The sequence below is a fragment of the Dendrobium catenatum genome, unplaced genomic scaffold, assembly GCF_001605985.2.
Source record: "Dendrobium catenatum unplaced genomic scaffold, ASM160598v2 fragScaff_scaffold_124, whole genome shotgun sequence".
NCBI lineage: Eukaryota > Viridiplantae > Streptophyta > Magnoliopsida > Asparagales > Orchidaceae > Dendrobium > Dendrobium catenatum.
The window spans coordinates 181,055-207,557 of record NW_021318586.1 but is presented as its reverse complement, the minus strand read 5'-3'; the positions used below and the strand labels follow the sequence as shown (position 1 = coordinate 207,557).

The following is a 26,503-nucleotide window of genomic DNA, read 5'->3' as shown; positions in this document are numbered from 1 at the left end:
GTACATCACAAACAAAAATAATACAGTACGATTTGTCTTTAAAAAATTTTATTTAAAAAAAAAAAATCTCTCCTTGTGTGTGTGTGCATGGTCACCCAACTTCAATACACTCTTTTGTGACCAGACTCAATAAATGAAAAATGAAAAAAAATATATAAATTACAAACTCTTTCACTTCTTATTTTATCCAGTCTTGAGTCTTTAGCAATCTTGAGCTCAGAGACAAAAATAACATCTAAAATATTCAAGGAAGAAAGTAATAATTCAATCAAAATTATTTGTCATCATTAAAATCACAGACTGGAGATCCAGGATTGCAACAACAATGATTGTGGAGGTCTGCCCATGTTTTTTCAAACTCCACCTTAGAATCACATTTGCTCAAACACTTATGGAAGAGGTCTTTGAATTTATTATTATTATTAAAGCACCATACTTTTGATGGAACCTTTTTATAGATATTCTATTAGCACAGTCTATGACGTGTGTAAGATAATGCAACTTCTATGACCTAGTCATTACTTTCTGTTAATCAATAAATATTATTTTTCGATTAATACCTATTATTCATACAAAATCTATAAACAACTACGTAAATGATTCAATCTCCTCTTTTAACAAAAAGGCCAATATAATAAAATATTTTGCCAAGGACTATTAATCCCCGACAAATGGTACGTAGACTAAATTATACTTATTAAGCCTATAACTAGTATAAAAATTCACCACATCTCTAAAGCAATCATAATCTATTCTACACTTCCCATCAACCAAAAAAAAAAAATTAACATTATATCAAATTCATCAATTTGGATATCCCAAGCGAACATATTATCAATAACTTGATGATCTTTAAATAACTGAATCAAAGTATTAGTGTCCCCAAATTCAATCTTTGCTCTTCTCTATTTTTTAATAAAGTTGTATGCATCCCTTTTAAAGAATTCAATATTCTAGACACATCCAACTTCACTAGCAAGGTAGAAAATGCATTTATAATTTTTATCCCGGCTTCTATCATTGATTTAAGAACTGAAGCTTTCTCATCACATGCATTCCCATACGATCTAAGAAGATGTCAATCTGCTGGCCTAAACAAATCTAATTATGTTTTTTAATAAAAAATTTCACCTTCCAGTATCCAATTTCATCCAATATAAGCTTAATCATAGCTGGACAACCTGTTCTGTTGTTTGATTTATAATATTTCATTTGGAAATTAGGATCACGCATCTCCATGAAACTAGCTTTTGAAAAGACAATGTCCTCGCATTTTATTTTTCTAGAATTTGACCAATAATTGTAATGATCCTTGTGAACAGTAAAACTAATATTATGGGTACAATGACAGTAAGCCTGGTATGTCTCATTCTTATTCTCATGCACTTCCTACAAAATAAGTAGTAAATAAACAGTAAATATGCAATATGTAATAAATAAGTATTGAAAACACAATAAATATGCAATAAATACGCATTGAATACACAGTAAATACGTAATAAAAACACAGTAAATATGCAACAAAAATGTAATAAATACTCATTAAAACACAATAAATAAGTAGTAAAAATATAATAAATACGTAGTAAATACTCAATAAAATACAATTAATAAGAAGTAAAAACTAAGTAAATATGCAACAAAAATGCCACAAAAATACAATAAATATGTAATAAATATGAAGCAAATATTCAGCACATACATATATAATGTGGAGTAATATGCATTAATTTTAAAACAATGCGTAATGGATACATGTTTACATACAATAAATAAAATTTGGAAGGAGTTTGAACTTTACTATAAGTTGAAACCTACATTTCTTCAACATATATAAAACAAAATATATATATATATATATATATATATATATATATATATAGGAATATCCACGCAAACAATCAACACGTCACCATTTTATGGTGTTTTCCATTAAGCAAACCAAAGGAGCTTGCGATAATCCGAAATTCTGACTTGCAGTTTTGATACAAGGGAAACCTTTATCCTATTTTAGCTTTTGCATGTACCGCTGGAGTTTAAGGCGGAGGCAAGCACCATCTTGTCATTTGCTTTTCTATCACTAAAACCCTACTTGCTTACGTTCGTAACCCGGCTGGTATCAGTCGAGGATGGCAATATCCTCGAGCACTGCTAGTTCTTCATACTTGCACGCGGCCGCTGGTAGCAGAGATCCCAGGACTTCGCTAAGGTATTCTTTTTTCGAGTTTCCGAAGAGCTAATCTGCTAAATCGTTTGATTTTATTTTAGAAGACTGTTCCTGTGATTCTCTGCAGCTGCAAAACCAAGGTTTTTATTGGGTTGAAACCCCAATCCGCTGGTAAACAACTGTTCATGTTCTTGGGAATTCTATTGTTTGATTTGATGCTATAATTTCTCTTTTTATTTATACTGAAACTTTATCTTGTTTACTGTGTGATGGCTTTCTAGGTACTTTCAACCCCATGAAACCGAATGTCAATGTTGATTTCCACTGTAGGGTTCATCGGAGCATATCATTGAGGTAATGTAGGCCAGCAGCCTAAAATATAGTATTATTTCTTTCTCATGTTTCGCAATTCCAAAAAGAACTCATCTCTCCTTAAAAACATAGAATTGTAGTCCATTTACTCGTCCAATTTTTAATTGCTCTTTTTTTGGAAACCATGGAGTAGAAAATTTGATTCTGCGATTTTTGTTTTACTGTGATTTCAACGCTTAAAATCTATTTCCCAGTGAAATTGAACTGTTAAGAAATGTTGCCTCACCGCCTACCTTTATTTGAAAGACATCTAGTGCTCTATTAATGGTTATTCCCACCTTGTTGGTCTGATTCAAAATGGTTAATTCATAAATTTTAACGTTTATTTGCATGAACTGAAATAATAGGGATACTCTGGCTTTTTGGGTATTTTGTCTGCACAGGCTTTCAGATGCATACACACAAGAACCAGAAGACAAGCAAATTTAACAGTTTATAAGACAGTTTTTTTAACAGGTTACCAAATAGACCCTATGATGGCTTTCTTTATTCTGCCATATATGCCTCTGGCGCTTTATAGTTTTTTGGTCATATCCATTAAATTTCTAGTAATTTCTACCAATTTTCTTGCATTTAGTTTCTTGTTATTTTGTGTATCTTAAATGCTTGGTTTTATCTTCAAGAGTACTTGGTTTTGGCATTCAACGAACCAATTTTGCTATCTTTATATTTTCTTAGTAGGTAGATGAGCTACTGATGGCTGATTTCGGACTTGAGAATTATTAGGAATTAGAATGCTGAGATTGGCATGCTCAACTAGGAGAGGAAGATCTTGGTTATGTGTGGAAGAACTTCCCCTGCAGTATAATCTTTCTTCATTCTCAGATCTTGTGAGAGGATATGACATCCTTTTTTTTATTTTAGTTTATATGGCTTTTATAGTCTACTCCATAGGTTAGTCTTTTTCATAGAGGACTCTATTTCCAGTAGGTTCTCATGGAACCCTTGTCACACCCATTATTACGTGTGTGATAAACTTAAGAGCGATGAATCCCAATTTTTAGTGTAGATTGGTGTTGAAGGATCTTATTATGAATTGCAGATGCAATCACTTCCGTTGATCTTTCATTCCATCTTAGGATCTCATTTGATCTATAGTTGGGGATGCTCTTTCCTTTGTCAATGACATCATCCTATGCTTGTGAAACATGTGTGCTTGAATACTATAAATGATTCCAAATTGGCGTAAGGGTGTTCTATGTGATTTTCCTTTCCCTGCATTGTTTGACTTTCAATTTTCAATCTTCATTTGAGTTTGTTTGACCTTTTGCCAAGCCTGGCAGGATGCACATTTCTGTGGATAGTTGTCATTAATGCTCTTGATCGTGCTGACGAGATTCTCTAGCTCTACATGATACCGTTCTATCCTAGAATAAAATAAACCATATTCAATCAAATATTGAATAGGGGAAAATATCTTATTAAACATAAAATTATGAGTTTTGTTATTTAGTCCATAATAAAATAATATTTTTATCGTTCGGGATAATATATTATTTTCTACACCGTGCTTCATCACAAAGTATCTCAATTCTTTGAGAATGAATGACAAAATTTCTCCAACAATATCCTTCTACAAATATAGAAAATTACAAGCTAAGACATATGGGCCATTTATGATGATGTAGGACTAAATGATTTTGCATGCCTTCCTTGTTGAAAATAATATTAAGAATTAACTTTAAGTGATTTAAACGACGACATGAAACAAAAGTGTGGTGATTTCAGTTTAGGCCAAACTACACACATGAAGTTAAGATCTCAAACAATCAATAGTTCCAAAACATAGCATACAGAGAGGTTTTCAACAAGATATCCCTATATTAATAATGAGTTTAATCACTATGAGAATCCACTCACTCTAATAGTACTAGGTTTTAGCGAAGGAGAACTAGCATGCTCATAGTGAATCAAATTATAACCACAATAGAGTAATAGGCTATGAAGATATGAGAGTTGGGGAAGAGTTCACCCGTAGAAGATGAGACATGAAGCCCCAGTGTGATCATTGGGGTGTTGGAGAGGAAGTGGACAGCAATCTGAAATTCCTAGCTTCCTTGAACAGCCTTTGGGAGCCTCTCCAATTAGCGGGACAGCAAGGGAACGGTGCGGACTTCTCTGGACAGCAACCATAGTAGTTGGGACAGCAGCCTGGAGTTGTGGGAAACTCTGAACAGCCAGTTCTCAACCCTCAGAATTCTGGACAACAACTCTTCTCAAGAAAAAATAGACTTCTGTTAACCGTTTAAAGGGAAAATAATGGTGTATGGGATCAATGAATCCGCAAGGTTTTCTCCTCCTTGGGAATTAATTCTGGGAGCTAGGGGAGAGAGGTAGGCGGGTAGAGAGAGGGGTTTGATTGCTTGCCTAATCAATGATTTTCAAATAGGAATGAATAGATTCAATCAATCACAATTTGAATTTGAATTGGACTTAATTTAGGGATTTAATTGGGGATCATTAATGGCAAAATTTAAAGAGAAAGAGGGGTAGGGTGGGCCGGCCTAGAGAGGGAGGGGGAATTGTGTCCGCAGTCAATGAATGTGGACCAAGGCATTAATTTGTAATTGTGGGTTAAATCTGAGAATTAATCTTAGATTTAAGGTGATTGAAGATTATTTCCTTAAAAGGCTTAGGTTTAATTAGAAAGTTTTTGAAATTCAAATTATTTTGAATTTAAATTCAAATTATTTTGAATTTAAATTCAAATTTTTTCCTAAAATACAAGAGGCCAAGTATGGAAGATATTAATAGGGAATTTAATGTGGGATCTAAGGGGAAGGGGATGGGGAGGCCAGCGGGTTGGAATTGGATGGAAGGGGGCCGGCGGTGTGAGGTGGTGGGGATGACCCGAGGGAAGAAAGGGGCGGCGGGTGGCTTTGACCGGCGGCTAGGTGGTGTCGTGGGGTGGGCTGACCGTGGAGTGAAGGAGAAGATGGGAAGGGTTTTGCCGGCGGTGGGAAGGAAGGAAGGAATGAGAGGGGAAAAACTAGGAAGATCAAGAGCTCACCAAAGGTGGCTGTTGGGTACTACACTTGGCCTCTCCTAGGCTCCTTCTCCCTAACTTTCTCTCAAGCTCTCTCAAGAACACCAAGCAGAAATTTCAATAATAATTCTTCATTAACCTCCAAAAAGATACAAGTGGCTTATATATAGCCAAATATAATGAATGAAAACAAAAAACATACTTGCCCCTTGGACACACATACGACTAAACCCTTTAAGCAAAGGTATAAACATAAGAAAATAACAAAACTCATAAAACATAAAAGTAAACAATAATAATCAAAAACAGATCGGTGTGATCATGGCCGTCAATCATCGTCCAAGTCTCTGATATACAAATGATGAGGGATTTGCCAAGGGCTAGTGGAAATGTAGGGTTGTTTAATCAGTGAAAACCCAGAGAAACACCTTTTCTTTAGTTTAATTTTGTGAGGTTGGAGAAGGGATGGACGGGAAAATGGAAGTGATTGGTGGTTCCCTTTAACAGTACTGTTGAGGGTAACAAGAATAACATAACATTTCCATCATTTACCTCTTTTGTTTCTATTGATTTCATTTCAAATCTAAATCAAAGATCATTTAGAACAACAAAGGAAGCATCTAATAATTCCCAAATTTCATCACATCAAAGAGTTTGTACAGAGCCACTAAAGATGTCCAAAACAATTTAAAGTATTACAACATTAAAACTGTTTACTAACCTAAAGAGTAGATTTCAAATTTTAAATAAACATTGACATAAAACTTAAATACTTGTAAATCAAACTTCCTCCGCTTTTCATTTCCCTTTTCCTGTAAAGACAACCAGTAATAAATAACTGGTGAGCTATGAGGCCCAACAAATTATGTAATCTAAATCACAATTATAATATGACAAGAGAAATAATCAAACCTTGAAGTTATAAAACATTAAACATCACTTTTAATGATAACAACATCATAAGTTTTAGTTAGCATTATTCTTTACCTCTTCGGAGTTATACTGAATATCAAATTAAATATGTAAAAGACTTGGCTATACATTCAGATCAATATTCAATGGAGCCCAAGTAAACCTGATATTATTATCATTCAATAACATTGAGGTCCCTTTTGCCTCAGTAGGGGTCTCTTTTGCCCCCACCTGTTACGCATATATCTTTTCTTTTGGGGTCTCTTTTTTGCCCCACATACAATACATGTTTAGTAATTGGGTCCCTTTTGCCGACCTGATATTGTAGACATCATATTATAAATAGTTAATCTTTACTTTTAACTTGATATTCCTTCCATCACGCCATTATAATTCATATCTCATTTTAATGGTTACAACATTCAAGTATGCTTATACTCATACATCTGGCTTATTAAGAAATTATTAGCTACTAAATTAAAACAAAAACTTTTTTGCATAAAATTATCAGTTAAGAAAAGACTGAGATAAGCACACTTAAACATTTATTCAATCTCTCTTATTCTCATGGATAGACAGTTGTGAGTACTTTAATGTACTCTCATGTTGACTAATCAAATTCTCATAATACACCTCATTATAATACAACTTCAAACATAAGGGATAAACTAACCATTTATGATGATTAAAATAAGAAATAATTACATAATTTACCTTCCTGATGGGTGATCTCTTCAAAACCTACACCACGAAGTCTTCTCCTTTTATACACAAACCCAAAGTTTTCTTTCTGCATAAATCTATGAATAATCCTACCATATAATTTGGTTATCATTGTTAGACATGTTACTAAGTTTAGGTGACATAAAAGATAAAGAATAATAGTATACTTCTCACCTTTTCTTCCTTTCTCTCCGTTATTCTTTTCTTCTATTCTTCCTTTTCTCTCTTCTCCAAGCTTCCACCTTAATTCATAATTTTTTTAACTAGTGCATAATCACATCACTACAATTCATTACAATTCATAAAAATATGATCAATTCACGTACCTGCAATTTGTTTCCCTTCTTTCACAATTTCTACAAAACTCCCTTTTACTGAAATATACAGAATTCCATTGAACCAAAAAATCACTATTTGCACAAGGAAATTCTGCGAATTGCTGGCCCTTGACAGCCTCTTGCTACAGTCCAAGGAACCAAAATTCCAAACAATTCTACAGTCCCGCAAGAACTCCTTCACTGAAATGCCTTCAGTTTCTGTACACTATACCGATAGTGGAATAGGGATTTCTGGATTGCTTGCGGTAATTCCACTGCACTGAATTCCCTCACAAAAATATTCCAAAGGTTCTCCACGGGAATGCAGATAAAGCCAATGGGAAGTGTCTCCCACTTCATAACTGCTTACACCCAAAAGCCTCTTCTGAATTTCCATTGTCTTCACTGGACCGACTTTCTTTTTGCTTGGCTTGCGGGAAACTGCCGAATAAAGATTAGTGAATAAGAGGATAAGAGCTGCTCTCTCTCACATCCTTTCACTATATACAAGCATCTATCCAGATAAATTCAAAATAATATTACTTAACAATAATATTCCTTAGCATTATCATTATTTAATTTTTCAATAATATTACTACTGATAATACAATAAAACTTTAATTTGAATTGATGGATTACTTACCTTAATTAGGATATTACATTTGCTCTTGTGAATGTTCCTTGCACGGGGAATTCAAATTTGCATGCATTTCTTCCCTTTGGTCCACCCTTGAATTGCTTTAGTCTTCATGTGTTGCTGACCTCGATAATTAATCCTTTATTTGGCCGACCCATTGTACATATACATTTAATTAGCACTTTGTTCCAACTCATAATCCTAATGAAGCCCCCACCTAACAAACATCAAAGAAATAATAAAAATACATAAAACTTCCAACTAACAATTCAACAGTTCTCCCTTTATGTGCATTTAACCTTGATTGTTCACATCCATTGAATTGATGCTTGCATGTGATCTCCATGTGTTGAAGATCAAGCATTTGATGAATGCTCCTCAATTGTTCATGAATTGGACACTTATTCTTCATCAGTCTCTAAGCTCCTTAATCCCCTTGATGATCAATTTGAAAGATTTCTTGCCAAAAATGGATTCCTGTTGAAATTCATTCTGTTTGCATGTATACACCTTTGCTATACCCAAAGCTAATGATGTTGAGATCTGAGAGGATGCTTATGAGGATGAACCCGTTATTGATGATGAGATAGATTTGAAAGAAGTATTTACTTTTCAGCATGATCCACTAGGTCCATATCCTAAAGTACAAGCCATTCCTGAGCCCTTCTTTGCTACAGATGATCCTTACAAGTTGCATCTAAGTTTCAATGCCTTTTCTTGATGACTGGTCAACCCTCACTTGCTATGACCATGCCCTTAAAATTTCCAAACAATACGTTTACCATACTATCCATGTCACAGGTTGCCAAGCTTATCCCATTTGAGTTTCCACTCCATTTTCAACATATTGAGTTTGTATTTCCTATATTGGATGAGCTTCCACGTTTGGACTTAGGATCATTGCTAGCTCCTGCTACTAGCTAACAATTGTGCTACGTTTTCAAAGATAATTGTTGCTACTTTAAAGGCTGTTGTACCACCCGAGTCTCCTCATCCATTTTCAAAGCCTCCGCTAAACTCTTTAGGAGAAGATTCTATTGTGGCAAGGGGAATTGATGCAAACCATATGAACACCACCCTCTCCCAGCTTCCCTTTTCCAATTATTTATTTAAGCTTTTCTATCTCTTTATTTCTTTCATTTTTCATGTTTTGTCTACCATCACAATTCAAGCTTCCTCTTTGTTCTCTATCACCAAGACCACACATCTTCCTTTGATGGGATTCTCCTTCCAACCCAAATTCATCCTCCTATTATCTTTCTGCATTTCCTTCTCTGCTAACCTAATCAAATACTCTCTTGGTTAGGTATTGAGTTAAAGGAGAAATTACAAATCCCAATTTGAGAGAAGAAAAATAAGAACAAGGATCTTACATCTACAAGGTCTTTACCACAAAGGCCTCTTTTGTTGTTTTTGGATGCTAAACAAAGAATATGCCTACTATAACAATGGCATACCTCTACAGTTGCCTACGTGAGACAAATGGAATGGAATTCCCATTGAATTTTTAGAAAGTATCAAAATGGCTTCATGGTGAATGGTCCTGGTTGTGAAATCGATACTTGAAATTATCCATGTAGCAGTGAACTCATTTACCTCTGTCGCAGGAATTTCTGCATCTTATAATCAGATGCATGGCCTTGGTGAGATTATTCCTGAATTGGATTATGAGAAACCTTTTTTTTTAATCACGCATCGAGATGTTTTATCTTTTCTAGATTACAATGGTGAGAGACAAATATTTTGACTATAATTAACTTAACTATATTGATGTTGAAATCCAATGCATAATCCCCAACAGCCATACCTTTTCCACATTGAAATTACATTTATGTTTTTGTCAACTTTTTCCAGAATTCGAAGCTTTACCTTTCAAAACAATCAAATCAATTCTTAATCTGATTTTTAGGCCTTTATTTTCCAAGTGATGTACAGCTAGTATTTGTTGAACTTGATGCCCCTATCGCAACGTTTATTCTTCTTAAACTCACATTGATAGAGGAAGACTTCAGAAGAGCGATTGTCTTTTCTTGTTTACTAAATAATATAAAAATTCCGTGTTGTGTACATAATGAAAATAATGTAATAAGTCCTCTTATTATTATTTTTTTCTTGGTGTTTATCAGGAATATCAATTCAAGGTAAGGATTTGAGATGATGTAATGTTGTATTGCCGAGAATTTTTTTTTTTTTTTCCTTAATAACTACTGACACATAGAAAATGTTGGTTATGGAATTTCCTTGTTTTCCTTCAGAAATTTGAACAAGAAATATGCTCGTCCAAACATATCTATGATGCCCATTGGTACACCAAGAGTGCCTTACAGGACGCCAGGTGAAGGAACTTGGCAGTGGGTTGATCTCTGGAATGCTCTTGTATGATAAACATAAAATTAATATTTTATAGAAAGGGCTTTGTTGCTATTAGGTCGCATATGCCACTCTACTAGGATATCATTAATTTAAATTTATCTGCAGTATCGAGAACGTGTAATATTTATTGGTCAGCATATAGATGAAGAATTTAGCAACCAGGTGTTGGCAACTATGTTGTACCTTGACAGCATGGACGATTCAAAAAAGTTACATCTGTACATCAATGGCCCAGGAGGAGATGTAAGTTATTCATTCTAGTTTCTCTGAATAAAATATGCCCGCTTTTTTTCCTTATCAGCCTTTTTATTGCTTAAAATCCATACTGAATAACTACTAATGATACGATTATTGATCTCAATACATACGACAACCCAATTTGATTGGACACGATGTGAGGGATGGCCAAACGATGCAACATCATGCAAGATCTAGTCTGAAATACATTCCCATTATAAATATGTTATATGTTTAACAATTGCTCGTATCACAAAATGGACTGTGCTGATATGTTCGGAGCATCAAAGTTATCAAGTAAGGATCCTCGCAATTGATTCAATTGAATTTGATGAAAATAATAGAGAATTGAAACGACATCACAAAAATCTAGTTCAAAACCCCTCAATTGCAATGATAAATTTTCACCTGCATGTGAGGCGACATGAAACTCGAGGCACCCAAATGAAAAGGAATACAAGAGCCAAATTGCATATTAATTTTGCCTTTTTTATCTAAATAAAATTTATTAACAATGTTGTTGTTAGGTCCGAAGTCTTAGACGAGAAAAGTGGAGGGTTGCGTTAGGTAATCGACAGCCAATGTAAAACTTGTCAGATAATAATGACATGAATCATTTAATATATTGTGTTAATATTAGGCATTCGTTGAAAGTGATGCACTGTATGAATACAACGATAAATGTGCAAGTGCTGCTGCACTTGTGCTTGGATGCAGTGTTAAATAAGCAATGATTCCCATATTATGGATGAATGTGCACAAATAAGCTAGTCAATATAACTAGAATTAGTTTTGTATAAGAATTTGGAATATAGGTGTAAGATTTGGTTTATTTAGCCGGTTCAATTGAATTGGTCAGCCCCTATTAACTAAGTCACGCAAATCAGAAAGGCAGAACCGGGCAGAGCCACTACTTAAGCAGACCGCAAGAGAGAATAGGCAGGGTTGGAAGAGTCGGTTTTCGAATTTCAGTGAAGGTTTGAGTTCGGGAATGAAATCAGACGACTCCTCACGAAGAATAACTCCCTCCTCTTCGCTCATTGCCGCAAAATAAGCGAAGTCGAGAGAAACGTCTAAGAGGAAGAAGGAGAAGGAAGGTATGCTATTTTTGATTTCATTTACTTTGTGTGCAATTTCTTCGTGATTTAATCTTAAGAAATGATTCATCTCTTTTAAAGGCAAAGGAAGAGTACTTAAGAGAGAGAAAGATTTGGTATTGGAAAATTTTTCTTTGTAAGTGATTTCAATCATATTTATTTCCTGCATGAATTTTGAAAATATAAATTATAAAATTTATTTTTTTGGTAATAGTACTATATGATTTTAGAAAAAAATATAATCTGCCGGAGAAAGAAAAAGTGTTTGGATTTGAAAAATTTTTTCATAAGAAAGTGTAAATAAATTCTCTTTCTTATTTTTCTATTCAAACTGAGATAAGGAAAATTTTATAATTCTCCTAATTGAAGAAACATTATTGTTGTCGGAAAATTTCAATTATAGTAAGCTTAGATCCGATAGTGAAAGAAGTCAATTTGCAGTGAAGGAAGGAAAGATTTGTTGAAAGAAGGGAAGATTCCTTGAGGTAATTATTTAATTGAGAAGAGTTTAATCACATATTTTGTTAGAAGATAATGGTAGAAAGTGTAATTGATATTTTGGAAGTATTTATGCCCTTTAATATTATGTAATGTGGATTAATTAATCAAAAGCCCTCTTTGAAAATGGTTAAAGTAATTTGTGTTATTTTGAATAGTGAAAATTTTCATACTAAGACGAATATTGGAGGTATATTTCAAAGAATCAAAGATTTGGAAGGAATTTGAACATATAAAAATATTCAAAGTGGGTAATATAGCATAATTGTTTTATGGCAATTTCAAATTCTTTTCTTTATGTTATTAAAATTCCTTTTAAGCATGCTATAAGAATTAATTGAAATAATAAAAAAAATTTAAATGTGAATTATAATTATACGGAATTATCATTATATGGATGATATATTTAAATGTTAAATATGCAACAATCTTGAGAATTATTGAATGACTAAGATTATAGTATAATGTATATACGGATTATGAATTATATAAAAATGAAAGTAATAAAAGAGGAAAAAATGTATATGCATGCAAATTATTGGAGTTTATCCTCATATGATACTGGCTGGGGAAGCAACGTATCCTTATACGTTAAATGGAAATAGAAATGGTTGTACCTTTATTGGTACTTTTAGACAAAACTCCTTTACTAAATGAAAAAGGGAAAGTGATAAATGAGAAAATGAAAGATAGATGAATATTAATTTGAAAAAGATATATATTATTGGACAAAGGTATAATAAAGATCTAGCCCATATGAATTGATATATTTATGTATATGTTAGATTAAAAGAAAGAGAAAAATGCATACAATTCATTATGTATTTTTCATGTATAATTGTAATGCTATAAGAATATTTACCCACTGAGTTTACTTTGTAAACTCACTCTATTAAACTAATATTTTCAGGTAAGTCTCATGATAAGTGAAAATAATAGAAGTAGAGAAGTACATTAATAGAAGGCGACGCTCAAATGAAAGTAGGTAAAATGTGTTTATGTTTAAATGTATATTCAATGTATAAGTAATATTAGTGACTCATCAATGTTTGAGGAATATTAGTCATTACTGTTATGTGTCATGTCATGATATTATGATTATTCGACAAGTTTTACACTGGTTATCGACTGCCTAACGCAACACTCTACTTTTCTCATCTAGAACTTGGGACCTAATAAAGACAGTGTTTCATTACTGTTATGTGTAATTGTGAAAAATTTTATTAACTGTCTAACTATTCTTTACCGCCTTGTTAATTCGAGTTTCCGGGCCAGCTCGTAACAATAGGTTCTCTTACAAACAAATTAATAGAATTAATAGATGTTATAATTCATAGGAGATAAACATTCTATGCTATTATGAAACTAAATGGGTTGGTGAGAAGATTAAGTGGATTGATAGTTTATGATTTAAACTATGATATTCAGGTAAGATTCATACTAGAAATGATATATGTATAATTATAGATAAGAGTATGAATGATAATATTATGGAAATTAATATAATTTGAGATAAATTATAATTTTAAAGATTGCAATTGATGCGAAGATTATTAATATTATAAGTGTTTTTGCTCCTCAAATAGACTTGTCTATGTGTTCAAAATTATAATTTTAGAATGAATTAAAAAAAATTAATACAATGGTTACCTCTTGAAGAAAGAGATTTTATTGGAACAGATTTAAATAAACATGTTGGTTGAGTGGTAGAAAATTTTAAGAGTATTTATTGTGGCTATGGGTTTGACTGTGCATGAGAAAAAAATTACTAGTGTTATTAAGAATATTGCAAAGGATGTGCTTGGAGAATCAAAAGGAAAAACTCATAATAGTAAATATATTTGGTGGTGGAATCGAAATGTTCAATAAAAGATAAAAAATAAGAAGCTTTGTTATAAAAATTAGTCTAAATGTAAAAGATTGGAAAATTTAGAATGATATAAAGGGGCACTTGAGGAGTCTAAAAATGTAATATATGATGTAAGAATTTAGCTTTTAATGATTTATATAATAGATTAGATGCTAAGGAGAGCGAAAGATGTATGTATAAGTTAGCCAAGCAAAGAGATAGGAGAATGATTTAGTTCAGTTGAAGTGTATTAAAAACAAGGATTTAAATGTGCTTTTATTAGATGAGGATATTCAATATTTTGATAAGCTTTTAAATGAAGATTGTGAGAATATGATTAAATTTAGTGACATTAACACCCTCAATGAAAATATAGGTTTTTATTTTTATCATCAGTAAATAAAGAAAATGAAGTGTTGAAAAACTGTTGGACATGATGATATTCCAATAAAGATGTGACAATGCTTAGGAGATGAAGAAATTTATTGTCTTACAAAAATTTTCAATATTATTTTGAAGACTAAAAAGATGTCAGGTAAGTGGAGAAAGAGTGCGTTGATTCATTTTTTTAAGAGTAAATGTGATGCACAAGAGTGTGAATTATAGAGGAATTGAGTTAATGTGTCATACATTAAAACTATGCAAGAGAGTTATTGAGCATATGTTAAAACATAATAGTAATGTTTCTCAAAATCAATTTGGATTCATGCCGGGTAGGTGTTGTATAGAAGCTATACATTTATTGAGAGGTTTGATGGAGAAGTATAGAGATTAAGGAGGATTTACGTATGATATTTATTGATTTAAAGAAAGAGTATGATAAAGTTTCGAGAGAAGTACTTTGAAGTGTTTTAGAAAAGAAAATATTAATAATGCTTATATTCAAATCATTAAGGATATGTATGCAATTGTTACTTGTGTTCAAACGCAAGATGGTTGGACTAAGTATTTTAGAGTCTAAAGGTTTTCGCCTTAGTATATCTAAAACTGAATATATGGAGTATAATTTTAGTAGTAATAGACCTAGTGGGGGGATTATGACATTGGGTGATCAAGTTATTAATAAGAGTACATGTTTTAGATATCTTAGATCTATTGTTGAGAGTGATGGTGGAATAGATGGGGATATTATCAGTAGAATTCAAGTTGGATGGTTGAAGTGGAGGAATGTATCAGGCTTATTGTGTGATAAAAAATATGATGCCCCAGGATCTAATTCGGAAGAATTATTCATTTATCCTTTAATTAATCAACAATCATAGCTATCTAATGTCATCTATCGGTAATAAACAGTACAATATATTCTATAATTTAAAACATCAATGTATACATCTATATTCATTCTCAAAAGTCATATACCCTACTCAGGATCTACACAATCATCGCATATCTATCATGTCCTGAGTACAAAAGAATAACTAAAATAAAAAGAAACAGAACCTGAAGAACCCTGACCAGCCTCGCACTCCTGCTTCACTGCCCTAACCTGAAATCAAAATCATTTAACCACATATAATGAGCTTAAAAAGCCCAGCATGTCACCAATACCTACAACTGAATTCAAAACACGGTAAAGGAGCAATATGTTACATTCATATGATCGTTGAATCAGTGCATAAACAGAAAAATTCATATGAAGTAGTAGTAGAATTTATAAAAAGTAAAACACTACAATATAAAAGCTCATAAAGTAGTAAATTGGTACGAGTTTCAGATCTCTAAAGAAATCATCGTATCCATAATATCAGTCAGTATAAAATCGATAAAACATCAAATCAAAACATCGTTAATGATTATTAAAATCAAATTAATGTAGTAAAATCATATCGGAATGTACACATGCTATCAAGTTATTCTATATCACATTCTCAATATATCACAAACATAATATCAATATAATGAATCAGTAGTATCGAATAGTACCAGTGTCTGTATCAGTAACAGTAACAATCCGGTGGGAGGAGCAATAATACAATAACAGTAAATCCGTGCAGTAACAATAAATCTGTACAATAATAAGAATAATGCCTCAAAATATTTATTTCAATAGTCACACTAAATAAGTAAGAAGTATTGACTATCATAGTATTTTTCAACATTATATCAGTATCAGTAAACCGTTGGCTCAGTAAACAGAGTCGTCACTCTTTGCCTGTCGGCACAATGATTATCTCCTTATAACTCCCAATCAGTATCACGTGAATCAGTAGAGGATAACACCAAACCACAATATTTAAAGGAAAGCCTGGCGGCTCACCATCCTGTACAGATTAATCAGTCTCCAACCAACAGGTCAACCAATATTTACTTGTCTTTTACACACACAGTAGTATCACAATACTATAACAATAATTTTAATCATGTATCCATATTCATTTTTAATGCATTGTAACGAACAAATATAATTTAGCTTAATTTAGAAAATGCTTAAAATGTCGTAACAGTAGACAATAAAGAATCCTATTAGGCAAAAATATACATTTTCAAAAAATTATCAATCTATCAGGGATTGTGTAAAACGATGTTTTAAGAGTTTTATTGTACTACACTACTATTTTTAGACGTCAAAATAAATTTTGGTGTAAACAAAAATTCATGTATTTTCAAAATCACTTGATGAAAAATCTCAAATAAATATTCAAAATGCTCATAATCACGATCTCTATAACATACAAAAAGTTATGCAGTGAAAGTTTTGTCAATACAAAGTTATGCACGTTTTTCGGTAATGAAAACACAAATTTGAGCGGGAAAATACCAAAAACACAAAATTTTTGAAATCAGAAATAGAATATGGATTCCTTACAGCGAGACGAGCAAATCTCTGAACTGCGTCGACGAATGAAAATTGCATCGTGGCCTCCAAATCCTAACTTCTTTCTCTTTCCTCACAAAACCCTCTCAAAGCTCTCAAACAGTTCTATGTTGCCGAGGTAATGAGGAAAAAAGGATTTGAATAGCTTCTTAATGGATTAAGATATTTTTAAATAAAATAAAATATAATTAGTGAATAATTAATTAAATTAATTCTTTAATATTAAATTCAAATAAATCATTTTAGAACTCTAAAAATTACAGAAAAATATTCATAAAATAAATCAAAATATTTAAAAAATATCGGTGAAATCAATTTGCAAAACGGACTTCTGAAGGTCTCGAAATCCTCACTTATACCGACAAATACAAATTCCTTAATGATTTTCGCTAGTGTCCAAAAATTACAAAAAAATTCGTGTGAGTAAAATATTTCGATCAAAATATCATGACAAATATGGATTACGATTTGGATTTGTTATGACTCCAGAAAAAATGGGCAATGTCAATATACAAGATATTATAAAAAATACCCCTCAAACTTAAGGGAAAATTCTATAAGATGGTGGTGAGACCTGCAATGCTTTACGGTGCAGAATGTTAGCCATTAAAAGAGAAGCATAATACTAAGTTAAGATGAGGATGCTCAAGTGAATGAGTGGATTTACCCATTTACCCTTAGAGACAGGATACAAAATGAGCATATACTTGAAAAGGTAGGAGTAGCTCCAATGGAAGATAAGATTAGAGATAGTCACCTTAAATGGTTTGGTCACATAAAACGATGGCCTTCCGATGATCCGGTTAGGAAAGTAGAGCTATTAGATTTAACTTATATTAAGAAAGGTATATGTACACCTAAAAAAACTTGGTTAGAAAATATTAGAAAAGATCTTTCTTTATTAGATTTAAATTAGAATTTAACTTTTAACAATACACAATGGAGAAAAAGGAGCCCACCCCACGTAGTGGGACAAAGGCTTGATGTTGTTGTAGTAGTTGGATTACATCAAGGATTAGCTTTAAGTCCATATGTTTTTTTTTAGTCATGGATGCTCTTATTAGACTTTTGCTAGAGGATGTACCATGGTGTATGCTTTTTGTTGATGATATTCTTCTTGTTGATAAGACTAGAGGGGGAGTTGAAGGAAAACTTGAATTATGGAGGTGAACCTTAGTGTCTAAAGATTTTTGTTTGAGTATATCTAAAACTAAATACATGGAGTGTAATTTTAACAGTATTAGATCCAGTGGGAGATTGTGACTTTGGATGATCAAGTCATTAATAAGAGTACATGCTTTAGATGCTTGGGTCTATTGTTCAAAATGATAGTGAAATAAATGAGGATATTATTAGTATAATTCAACTTGGATGGTTGAAGTGGAGGAATGCATCATTATATTGAGTCACTGGTGTACATTATGTACAATAAGAGACTTAGAGATAAGAATTTGAAGAAAAAATGACTAATGGATGATGAAGATCATTTGCTTTGTGAGGGTGTGGCATCTGATGATGAATGGTTTGTAGATGATAAAGTTGAAGTGATGCCGTCTGAATTACAAGATGAATATTTAAATATTAATTTATTTGATGGTTTTAAAGCATTTACATTCACCACAACTCAAGAACAAAACAAAAAGGTATATAAATAATATGATTTTCTTAGACTTTTATTAATGTATTACACTATTATTTATTTTGATATCAAAAATATTTAGGGAAGAGGAAGATAACTGATATTGAGAAAGGACCTGATTGGAAGACATTGGACTCTATAGGAGGAGGAAGGGGAGAGAGCAGTTCATCATAATGATGATTCAAATGGAAGACCCCCTTAGTGATGACAATACTGATGACTTATGAGCTCTTATGTGATATGACATTGCTATTTATGTTTGGAATTATATGTTAATGAAAAGAATAATGTGATTTGGGAAAGATGGAGTTTGAGTTGAACTATATTTCATGTTGTCTTATCATTGGGATATTTTGATTTCACTTCATATCTTCTACATTTTTATATTTTATATATTATTTACTGATTAATATATAAAATATTTATCATTTTATGTTTACGTAATCTTTGGATTTTTAGGCTTACGCCTCAAAATGCCTTGAGGCTTACACCTCGCCTCACGAACGAAAAATACCTCACTACCCAACTATACAATTTTAAACATTGATTTTGCCATAAAATAGCATCATTATATTATAATCTTGGTCATTGCTTGAATATTACCCAATAGTTTTGCCCCTCTTGTGTTGTGAATCATAAGGTACACTTGATAGGGCTAGGATTGACTTTAAATTTACCTCTTAGACAAACATTTATCTTAGCTCTACAAGGTTCCCTTAGATAATGCAACTTATGGTTGCCGATAAGGGTGGTCAGGCTGCGTCAACTATTTTCGCTAAAGTAGGGTCAATGATAACCCGGGACAATAGAATCATGTGATCTTGACCGGGTGTGCCATTATCTCTCATTATCTATTTTAAGCTAATGACTGCAAATTATCCTAGCCTAAAATTAAATGTTGCTACTATACTTTAAACTTTTAGCACGTATCAAGTAGCTTTAATCGAAAGTTCTCTCTTATTAACTTGAGGGATAATTAGGCATAGAGGCTTATTTGTCTGGCAAAATGAGGACAAAATATATGTCTTATATTTTATTTGCAATCTAATTTGTCTTCTAAAATTTAACTTAGAACAAACTTTCTCAAAGACCAGTTGTGAATTTTTTGAGCCCTCAACTATTGCTCTAGCAATGAATGTGGTTTGATCATATATATCTTCAGATAGTTTGACTGTTAATGGACATATATAACATTGCTGTAAATCTCGTCACATTTGGCATAAGGTGATAATAACAGTCAACTTTGATTTTTAGGTTATTCAATATCATCCCGCCTTTGATGTTTCCTCTAACACAACTCACCAGTGGAGTGTCAATGGCTTTGCTCATATTGTCATCCATGACAGCGACAACAGTTAGTGTAAGGAGTTTCTGATTATTTGTCAGATTGAGATTGTGATGGCGATGGAAGAGATCGAGATGATCATGACTGTTGATGGTGTAGGTTTCTTGCAAGTGGGATTGTTGGATTTCAGTACAAGCTTGCTATATTTGTGGGCTCCAGGGAATAGGAAGGTGTGGGTGATGCTTTGGGTGGTAGAAATGAGGTTGTTAGCATTAGGCTGATGTGGAGATGGTTTGACATCATATTTTTTGGGGTTTGCAATTTCGTTTAATCATTAAAGAATATGAAGATGATGTGCTTTCATATGGTGGCTGGGGCGGTGGATGTGTGTATGCTTTGGAATGTTGTGGAGGATGTGATGATGTTTCAACTGTAGTAGACGGAGATTGGAGAGGGGGTGGCAATGAGGAGGAATGGTTTTATTGGTGCAAGAGAGGTTGATTCTCAATTCACCTGGTTATGAAAATGATAGAGGAATGTGGCATGTCTTGAAAGTATAAATAGCAAAAGAAACAAGTAGAAACCGCAGGAATACAAAAATAGGGGCTGATTTTTTATTATTTCTTCAATAAGAAAGAAATATACAAGTGATCACTAGGAACAACTCTTAAGAAAAATACAACAAACATAAATCACGTCATGAAAATAAAAAAACCTAATTACCCTTAAATAAACCATCATATTTGCCTCCCAAATCTAAATTCAAATAAGCCTTGTTTCCATTAATGAAACCTTGCTAATTTCCTCCCAAATCTGTCATCTTTCTCGAAATAAAACTTTCCTAATTCCCTCCCAAATTTGAATTCAAATTAGCCCTCTTTCTTTAAATTAATCTTTCATAAATTTTTCCCCAATCTAAATTCAAACCTACTATCTTTCCCTAAATAAACTTTCTTAATTATTTATCTCATGGTTTGTCCTCCTTACAGATATAAATGGATGCTTTTGTAAGTTAAGGGTGCAAAGGTTGGTGAGGTTACCTTCTAGTACCGATTTGGATATTGTCTATGAGGTAGATGCATTTTTTGTTTTGACTTTTGAAAATAATAAATGCATAGGCATACCAAACATACTTTAATTTTATATTAGAAGGTAAACAAAATAAAAATAAAATCAATAAAAAAATAAAGATATCCCACATAGCCCCTGTGTAATTTTTGATCGTTTTGTTTGTCTTAAACAACTTATCCTTAATAGTTGGCATAAAGCTAATGATGATAATAATTTCCTTCTATCCTGAATAGAGAATCTAATTTTTAACCATTTTTTTGAGTTGAAATAAGTTTTTGATATTTCTAGCTAGTGTTATTAAAAGTGCACTTAAGGAGCAAAGTTTTAACCTAGTGGAGCTACTTGATTTTTTATTGTTCCCCTTTTCACTCACTCTTTCCTTTATTTTGTTCTCAGGAATGCTTATTGGTGTAATCTCTATATGCTTTTCAATGCCTGATCTTTTCTCTCTCTTACATTGTGCTACTTTTATCTCTTGGCCTTTGGTTGCTCTCTCCATCTCAAAAGTTTCATTTCGCTAAGCAATTGAGAACAATGTGCTTTTATGGTGTTTCCGTTTCTAATGTTAGTAAAAATTTGGTCATAATCTCAAGTATTTAGAATGAATAACAAGTGGTCATGGAAAAAGGCTTCTAATTTGACCAATTTGTAAGCTTTGTTTAATGAACATAAGAGGAAAATAACATTACTCTAAAATGTATGTATTTCATGGGCTTTTTATGCTTTAATGCATATAGTAATTTCTTGTGTTACATGCAATAAACAACAAATGTTTTTGAAGTTTCAAAGCGAGTATATTGATATATACGATTTGCTATCTTTTGAGGGTGGATTTGGAGCAATGGTTATGACTGTTTTTTCAGTGGTGTGCCAGTCTCTATACTTTTCTCTACATTTATTTTACTAAAAATCAAATAGTTCTAAGTATTCATAATATATTGAAAATGCATGTATTCAAAATGCTTGCAACGGCGTTATGCCTTCTAATCACTACATTATGTTAAATTTCATATTGCCGACCAGATAGTATTATAAAAACTTGCTTTTCAGCTCACTCCCAGTATGGCAATATACGACACAATGCAAAGCTTGAAAAGCCCAGTTGGAACGAACTGTGTAGGCTACGCTTATAACTTGGCAGGCTTTCTTCTTGCAGCTGGAGAAAAGGTTAGACTGTAAATAGCCATTTTTATGCATCTCTATTTTTTATTGCCTCATTTCTTTTTATAGCTTGAATTAATTGGAAGACTAATTTTTCTTTTCCTTTTATATAATTCAAGGGTAATCGTGTAGCCATGCCTCTTTGTAGAATTGCACTTCAATCCCCAGCTGGAGCAGCCCGGGGCCAGGTTTGTATCTTTGACTAGTTATTGATTGTATTCTGTATGATTGCATGCTTTTCTCTATAAATTTTATCATAAATATTTCTCGTTAATTACTCTACCAGGCTGATGATGTACGTAATGAAGCAAATGAGCTCCTTCGCATTCGAGATTACCTTTTTGGAGAGTTGGCCAAAAAGACAGGACAACCGATTGAGAAGGTATGCAATTATTTCTGGTACCTTGACAATTTTGTATTCCTTTTGCATAACGTTAGATCAAATAAGAATAATATTGGTTTCCGTTCTAGTTGATGCCCTTTTTACCAATGCTTTGAAACCTAGGTGAAGTTGGCTGGTCTGACCAATTGACCTGAGAACTGCGAGCCTGGTCAGTCTGTTTTTTTTTTAAATTTATAATAACACCTAAAACACTTTGAACATGTTAGACTTGGTGATTAAGACGTAAAAAATGAGCTAGTTGGACACATTTTTTATATTTTTTAAATGAATGTAAGAATTAGGATACTCAATCAGCTGTTAGGGGCTGTTTGGCAACAAGCACGATTTAATTTTAGTGGGATTTAGTAAATTCTAAATCCGAATTTAATAAATCATGAGGGTGTTAAATCTTGAAAACCTTTTGCTATGACATATAATAAATCCTGAGTAACTTTTTGGAAACTTAATCCAATATTTAAGGCGGTTAGTTCATTTATAAATTAAATTTAATGTATTTTGAATTTAATTTGAGTGTTTTTTTTTTTTTTTGGATAAAACCCACCGACGGGCTTACGTGTTAATGATAAAAAAAGTAGTACAAAGTTCTTAGAGGGACCTCCAGCTCGCTAATGCTCGAAAGAGCTACAGAAAAAGTGAAAAAGAAACCTAAGAGCCATATATCCCTACTAATCTTAAGATGATCCAAATTGAACAAATAAAATACAGTTTTTTGAGTATTTGCAATGTTCTGAACACAATGACGAAGTCCGTTTGTTGATCCGACATCGTTTGATCAGCCTCGCGCTTTAATTTCGGGTGTCGGTCGTCTCTTTTGACCAATCTCATCCTATTCAATTACGAGGGTCCCCGACCTAGCAGAATTCAGTGTCCTGATCGCAAAGATACCATCCGTTTAGCAGTCGGAGGTGATTTTTTTCTTCAAGTGATATATGGCGCCAAAGTACGCATTGCCTAAATCATCATTTTCGCCCTTTTTGCATGGTTATATTGTTGAGGTCAACAATCTCACTCAGCACTGCCTTCCCAATCATAATCAGGTCCTGCACAAAACGAGAACTAGTCTCCAAAAACCTGCAAAAGAGGCCTGCAAGAACACTAAACAAAAAATTAAAAGCAAAGGTGTTCCAATGAATCAATAAACCGTATTGATTACTCTTAGCTAGAGAGTTCGAATTAGCCACATAAATAAAACCAGTATCCTGTCATACCCACATATTCCACAAAAAGCTAATCCAAGCGTCCAAAAATTCCTGATAGGAGAAGTCAACAAAACATCAATTCCAGCTCATAACAGAAAAGCAATAACCCACTGAAATCATGTGGAAATAAACAGAGGTCACTAATAAACAGCAGTACTGGTTCAAAATGTTAGTAAGCAAGGACCAAAAATACCCCAGCATACAACTACAGCTCATGGCAATAAACAAATCCTGATAGGAGAAGCCCACAAAACAGCAAATCCAGCTCAAAACAGAAAAGTAGTAACCTACGGGAAACAGGTAGAAAAAATCAAAAAAGTAGAATACACTCAATTTAATTTGTGTTAAGTATGAGTTACTTGTTAACTTTAATTTTATTTACCTTTAATAAGCTATAATGATAAATAATATAATTAGGAGCTAGTTTAATTATTACAAATTATCAAATTAGTTACTTTGATGTTAATTATCAAATTATTTATTATATTACTAATTATCTAATTATATTCATAAATCCTAATTAATTTTCTAATTATTTTTTGAAATTAGAAACTATTTAACCCTAATTAATTTGCTAACTATTTTTTGAAATGCATGATAATGTAAATGCAATATTTAACTGAATAATTTAAAACAATTATAAACTAAATATCAGTTTTTATAAAAACCTTGACATTTCAGATGCCTATGCAAATTTATCAGAATTTTACTAAATTTATAGAGATTATATAAAATACTAAATTAACATATTTTATCAAATGTACTGAGGTTTAGAGATGCTACCATTCTCCATAATCATTAAAAATTCATACAGAGTAAACTAACCGATGAAATTTTGCATTCTTATAATCAACTTATCTAGAACTGGAAATATAAAAATATACTAAAAGTTATATTGTGAAATATTTTTCAAACTCAAGAAATACACATTTAAAAGCATATCTTCTTATAAACACTCAGGAATTTGAAATCAAAAATACGGTAAGGGTTGCCTATCTCGAGCCCAACAATTTTCCTAACTAGTTGGACGGACGATTTGTTGGGAATATAAGTAAACACCACACAATGAAACAAACAAGAAAGTAAAAGGACACACAACGATTTAATGTGCAAAAACTTAAAATCGGGAAAAACCCACAGAGTCACACCACAACAAAAAATCCACTTTGAAAATGAGGAGAAATAAGTACCGATCTTTCCTCTCTCGCTCTCTACTTCTCTACACAAATTAGTTACTTAGGAGTTCCTTACTACCAGTTGCTATTTTAATTGTTAGGCAGAACGAGCTTCTTTACATAGGACCACATTATATCATTCCTGTGCATAATTTGTTGTTGTCCATGCAGATTAACAAAGATTTGAGTCGCATGAAAAGATTCAATGCTCAAGAAGCCCTTGAATATGGGATGATTGATCGGATACTAAGACCTGCTCGAATCAAGGCTGATGCGCCTCGGAAGGAACAAGCAGGAGCAGGTTTTGGCTAAACAGATTTTTATATTCTTATTATGCTGTTCTGATAAAATTATACATCGTTCTTTGATTTCCTTCCCTCTTATCATCACAAAGAGATATATTATTTTTAGCTTAATTTTTATAAGATCAGATTGATGGCGGCTTATGAAGAAAAGTTGGGGCAACTGAGCAGCTTCTGATTTGTATCCTGCTATTTTATTATCTGCTGGTATTTATCAAGGATCTATAGCTTATATCTGCCCTCTTTTCTTCAAATATTGATGGTAGACGTTCTTGGAAATCTGAAGGTTCAGACTTAGGTTTCGTTTGGGACGGCTTTCTTACTGCTTCTTAAAGTTATTTTTTATTATAAAATTTTTAATTTTTGTACTAGAAAGTTATTTTAAGAAGTAATAAGAAAGTCGTTCCAAACGAAGCCTTAGTTTTCATTTGGGATGGCTTTCTTTCTGCTTCTTAAAGCAGCTTTAGAGTACAAAAATTTTAATTTTTATACTAAGAAGTTGCTTTAAGAAACAATAAGAAAGTCATCCCAAACGAAGCCTACGACTTTGTTTGGGACTACTTTCTTACTACTACTTAAATTAGCTTTTTAGTAAAAAAATTAAAATTTTTGTATGAAAAAACTGCTTCAAGAAGCAACAAGAAAGCCATCCCTAACTGCCTTTGTGTGTGACTCCAAGATGCATGTCATACGTAGTAAGATATTCTTGTTATAAGATGGGGTAGAGTTTGAAATGTTACCGTTGGGGTGTTAATGAATCAACCTGAGCCAACTATTATCTTATTAGTTGAAGTTCATTCATTTATTTTTTGAGAAATTTACATACATATCACTTTATACCATCTTATTTATATATTTAACACTCAAAATTTTAATATTGTATAAATATCACCTTATATTATTTTAATATTAAATATATCACTCATATTTTCTTCCTACCACTCATATATTTTATTTCTGCCACTCATATTTGATGTGAAAATGAACTATGGGTGGTATGTATATAATATTAAAGTTTTAGATGTTAAAAATGTAAATAGAATAATGTAGGATAGTATGTATGTAAATCTTTCTTATTTTTTTTAAGTAGTGGAATTTGGGCATGATAGCTCTAAAATTTTATTTATTTAATTATTGATTTTAAGCCATAACAGAGCAGGAATTGAGCATAAGAATTTAAATATGTAGCCTTAGATTTTTACAACTATCCATTTAGCAGATGGAGTTATTATATTCATTGGTAATATAAATGATAATTAAAAATTCACTTGGCTATTTTAAATCT

General features: G+C 32.4%; 1 protein-coding gene across 3 annotated transcripts; it reads left to right on the top strand.

Annotated features, from left to right (window-relative positions):
* Positions 1-1,998: 1,998 nt before the first annotated feature.
* On the top strand, positions 1,999-25,456 carry LOC110098617 (ATP-dependent Clp protease proteolytic subunit-related protein 2, chloroplastic). Of its 3 annotated transcripts, XM_020825497.2 has the most exons (10): positions 1,999-2,209; positions 2,295-2,338; positions 2,449-2,521; positions 10,370-10,490; positions 10,593-10,730; positions 22,029-22,145; positions 22,259-22,327; positions 22,426-22,521; positions 22,645-22,690; positions 25,088-25,225. In XM_020825497.2, exons 1-9 carry the CDS (start codon positions 2,130-2,132, stop codon positions 22,669-22,671), a joined length of 765 nt encoding a protein of 254 aa, XP_020681156.1. In that variant the 5' UTR covers positions 1,999-2,129; the 3' UTR covers positions 22,672-22,690; positions 25,088-25,225. The 3 variants fall into 3 exon arrangements, with proteins under 3 accessions (XP_020681156.1, XP_028554223.1, XP_020681155.1); XM_020825496.2 differs by lacking the exon at positions 22,645-22,690 and having other exon boundaries at positions 2,000-2,209; positions 25,088-25,456; XM_028698390.1 differs by lacking the exons at positions 2,295-2,338; positions 2,449-2,521; positions 22,645-22,690 and having other exon boundaries at positions 25,088-25,456.
* The last annotated feature ends 1,047 nt before the right edge of the window (positions 25,457-26,503 follow it).

Coding starts and splice junctions, on each gene's coding strand:
- LOC110098617 (XM_020825496.2), top strand. CDS start 2,130: ATGGCAATATCCTCGAGCACTGCTAGTTCTTCATACTTGCACGCGGCC. Junction 2,522..10,369: donor CATCGGAGCATATCATTGAG/GTAATGTAGGCC, acceptor GTTTTCCTTCAG/AAATTTGAACAAGAAATATG. Junction 10,491..10,592: donor TTGATCTCTGGAATGCTCTT/GTATGATAAACA, acceptor ATTTATCTGCAG/TATCGAGAACGTGTAATATT.